Source organism: Nicotiana sylvestris, chromosome 6, assembly GCF_000393655.2.
Source record: "Nicotiana sylvestris chromosome 6, ASM39365v2, whole genome shotgun sequence".
NCBI classification, from domain to species: domain Eukaryota; kingdom Viridiplantae; phylum Streptophyta; class Magnoliopsida; order Solanales; family Solanaceae; genus Nicotiana; species Nicotiana sylvestris.
Genome location: NC_091062.1, coordinates 91,074,518 through 91,078,547, shown reverse-complemented (window position 1 = coordinate 91,078,547; position 4,030 = coordinate 91,074,518). Strand labels below are relative to the sequence as shown.

Sequence of the window (4,030 nt, the reverse complement as noted above, 5' to 3'; positions counted from 1 at the left end):
TGAATAAGCTTCTTTGAGACTTATTACAACATACTACATTATTGGTAATCAATTGTGTTTCTCCAAAATAGTATAATTGGCTCTTGCAGAGTTCCCAATTAATTTTGTAGTCCCCCATAATCATCAACATCCATATGGTGAATATCTCTTTTAAGAAGGAAGTTATACCATTATGGTTATGGTCAAAATTATATGCAAGATCTGTTTCTTGCATTACCATTGTCTTTAAATAATCACATTGCCAAAATATTTTGGCGTACAATAAGTACGTGACCAATGACCATTTATGCCATAATAATGACATTATTTTCTTATTTCCTCTCAAACCTCCTTCTAGAGGTGAGTGTGGTATATACCACTAGCACACTCATATTCTTCCAAGAATGAATATGTATTCATAAATCACATGTTTCACATTCATATCATGAATGGACCATAATCATCTATATGTACTTTACAAAATCTCATGTCAAATCGATGACAAATATTACTTTCACATAGTGAAGGATTATTTTGAGAATCCTTATTGTTCTCATTGTCACAATAATGATGGTTATAATTTCGTCTATTGCCACGTCCACATTCATTGATACATTTATAGTAATAATTTTGTCTTCTTTCAGACTTATTACATACTGCTATCACATTCTCTTAAGGGAATGAGAATGGAGCAAATTCAATGGGACGGGTATTTAATTCTTTGCCCACAATCATACATGAATTTGATCATGGCAAGACATATAAATTTTACCACTTTGGGTGGTTATAATTTCTTTCAAACTCCATCAGAGTTACAATCACAATTTATCGTCTTTGCTTGTATTTAAAATCAAATTATAGAATGTCAAGAATTTGTAAGAGAAAAGTAAAATACTTACCTTAAATCCAGAATTTAATCATGAAGGAAGTTCATGGAACAATTGACAATCATTATGCTCAATCCTAAAGCTTCTACTCAATTGATTAGAGTCTCGTGCGGATAACGTGTTATGAAACAATAAAAGAAGAAGAAGAGTATTATAGAGAAAAGTAGGGAGAGAGAATTCTTATTGATTTTGAGATGATTTACAATGAAATAGAACCCTCTATTTATAGGGAGAGGGTGACTTAGCCACCAAGTAATAAAACCCTAGAATCTCTCTAAATATAGACATTCACCATAAATAAAATTCTATTTATAACATAAATTGAGTTATTAATATTAAAGGCAAAACAGGAAAAATAAATATTTTTTTTTGATATGCGTAAAGTGACAAGTAAAAATAAAAATTTATTTTTTGACAAATTAAAAGTAAACAAAGGGAGTATCTACGATATATTTTGATTGTGCTTTTTTCAATTGATAACTAACATTCATTGCATTCAACTGTGACCTCATTTAGTATTTTACCTTATCAATTCACGCTGGAAACTACCACCCACTGATATTAGCTACCAATAGGGGTGATGTTATTCAATGTTCTTATTTTTTTTCCTTAACCACGGACAAAATAAATAAGGAAGAGACTATAGTAAAATAAAAGTAGCATTAAACAGGTAACCACAAGGCATGACATATTTCTGGTCTGTACAAATCAGGACCAAATGTCTAGTCAATTAATCACATGGATCTCTCCTTAAATAAACTTTCCCTTACTATAATTAGGAGCGTAGCTTACCCACTCTTGTCCTATTTTTTCTTTCCATATTGCTTTCATTTTTTTTTCTCAGAGATCCTTCGATCTCATGCCACACTAATGATGTTTTCTCCATTACTGAAGCTTGACATTACTTTAAATGCCGAGTGTCTAGTAGATGATGCTTGTCCCTGATCAAGTGACAAGGATAATCTCAGTGACAATGGCTCGACTTCTGAGTTCTGGTTCACGTTAAGGTCAACCGCTGTTGCTCGATTGGGCATTGAAAGCGTAGGAACAGGACGAACCGGTATATACGAATTCACTTGATTTCGTTGCAACAGACTTGGATTTTCTCTTGACTGATCAATCTGTGCTGGTAACATGATAGGTGCCACTGGAAATGAATTGGTTTTGGTAGCTTCTATAGTAGTAGGCAATGTTGGTGGTGCTAGAACTGCTGGAACTAGGATTTCTTGCTTATTTTTTCCCTCTTCTATTGGCATTACTGATACCTGTTTGTCATAGAAAGAAAACCTTAGAAACTGACGTCCAAAAAAACAAATAGCATCATTAAAAGTGAAGTGGCAGAGAATTCAGTTAGTGTTCATCAGACTTAACAGCTGATCTCTTTTGAACCAAGGAAAAATCTTTTTAAGGCTAACGCTAAAAAGTACTTACTTCAAATTCTCGAGGCACAACAGAAGAATATGCAACTAAAAAAAAACAGGAACAGCAGCAAAACCCAGCACCAATATCAATTCGGAAAAAAGGAAAACTTTAAATGAGAATTAAAATACTACTCCCTATATTTAAAAAGAGTGATAGGTTCGACCTACAACAATTAAATCATCCAAGTTTTCTACGTCAAATAACGATATCAGTTCCTTTAATTTATCTAGAACATTCTATACACACAAAAAAAAATTGCATGACTATTTACCACAAAAAAAAAAAAAAATTGTTTGACTTTTCATTATAATAATGGTGAGATTGATAAAACAAGTTTGATAAACGAAGACAAGATTGAGTGCACGTACCGAGTCAGTGGTGATATCAAAGAGGCTAGATCGGCGGCGGCGACGATTGAGGTTGCTTCGTCGGAGGAAGTACTTCTGAGCATGGCTTGCAACCTGTGTCGGTGTGCGTGTCTTTACGAAGTTTCTAGAGATTCCTCTCCAGTCTCCTTTCCCCACTTTCTGCAATCCTAATAGGAATAACTTGTGCTCTTCCTCCGTCCATGGTACTCCTTTATACAGAAAACCAAATCAACCACAGCTTCATCAAAAATCAATTTTTAGGGGAAATGAACTTCTTTTATACAAGATCTAATTTTTTCTATGATTCGACATCATTTTTTCGAACTTTTTAAAAAATAAAATTTATATAACATAAATCACAACTTCTGTATGGTTAAACAATACAAATTTGACTATGTATTAAACAAATTAGGAAGGAAAAATATAAACAAAAAATTTGTTCATAACGAGGGGACACGATCGATGAATCTAATAGAAAGTTGACTCAAGAGAAACATTTATTGACTAATAACTGAGAGAAAGAATTGAATCAAAGACGAAAAAAAGAAATTCTGCAATTGTAAAAAGCGCAAAATAACATCAATTTTTCACGAAAGACAATCAACAATTCGACAGCAACAAGAAAATAATAGGATGAGAGATCTCACCTCGCTTGCGCTCGCGGCCGCTGTTGGACTGGTGTTGAACAGCGTCATCTGCAGAGGCATACCCTTCCTCAGCCACTTTAGATGACTCATTATTGTTATTAGCATTTGGCTGTTCGTACTGTGAGAGATTGCTCAAACTGACGCTCTTCCTCATAGGATCCACTTTTACTCTCACACCAAACAACATGATTTCTCCTTCTACACCACCGGCGGCCACTGCCTCCGCCGACGATTCATCGCAACACGCGCTCGACATCCTTCTCGAAGAATCCACGAATCAAGTGATCGGTATATATATATATATATCTGTATAAACACTTTTGCTGTATCGTATATAACGTTTCACAAGAGAGAGAGCCGTACACCTATTGAAAGGAGCGAATAAAGCGGTATGGAGATTTGGAAATATATAAAGGGTGCTGACAAGTGTGATGTTGACAAGGACCACTTATATGAAAATAAAAATAAAAAAAGATTTAACTTGTACTTACGGTCTAACGATTTTCAAGATGCTAAATGGAAAATGTTTTCTAGCCGTTCAATAATTTCAAGTACGTTCTGCACAACTAAAATTGTTCAAATAATTTTTTAAGAAATTGAAAAAAGTTTAATATAATTATATGTGGCCTCCACCATGTCTACTGTAGTACTATAAAATTGAATTAAGGGTGTTAAACGGGCTGGGTTGGACCGGTTTCGGACCGGCCCAGACTGGTATAACCCGGAA

The 4,030-nt window shown here is 34.3% G+C and overlaps 1 protein-coding gene across 1 annotated transcript; it reads right to left on the bottom strand.

The window, feature by feature from the left end:
- Positions 1-1,507: 1,507 nt before the first annotated feature.
- LOC104248313 (transcription factor MYB1R1-like) lies at positions 1,508-3,686 on the bottom strand. The gene is made up of 3 exons (XM_009804553.2): positions 3,304-3,686; positions 2,657-2,865; positions 1,508-2,131 (listed from the first exon to the last, which is right to left on the bottom strand). The coding sequence occupies exons 1-3, from the start codon at positions 3,557-3,559 to the stop codon at positions 1,724-1,726; spliced, it is 873 nt and encodes a 290-aa protein (XP_009802855.1). The 5' UTR covers positions 3,560-3,686; the 3' UTR covers positions 1,508-1,723.
- Positions 3,687-4,030: the final 344 nt, after the last annotated feature.

What these genes read in the sequence shown, in the direction of transcription:
- LOC104248313 (XM_009804553.2), bottom strand. Translation starts at nt 3,559, where the DNA reads ATGTCGAGCGCGTGTTGCGATGAATCGTCGGCGGAGGCAGTGGCCGCC. An exon ending in CGGCCGCGAGCGCAAGCGAG is followed by an intron (nt 2,866 to 3,303) that starts GTGAGATCTCTC and finishes TTCTGTATAAAG; the next exon opens with GAGTACCATGGACGGAGGAA. An exon ending in TTGATATCACCACTGACTCG is followed by an intron (nt 2,132 to 2,656) that starts GTACGTGCACTC and finishes TATGACAAACAG; the next exon opens with GTATCAGTAATGCCAATAGA.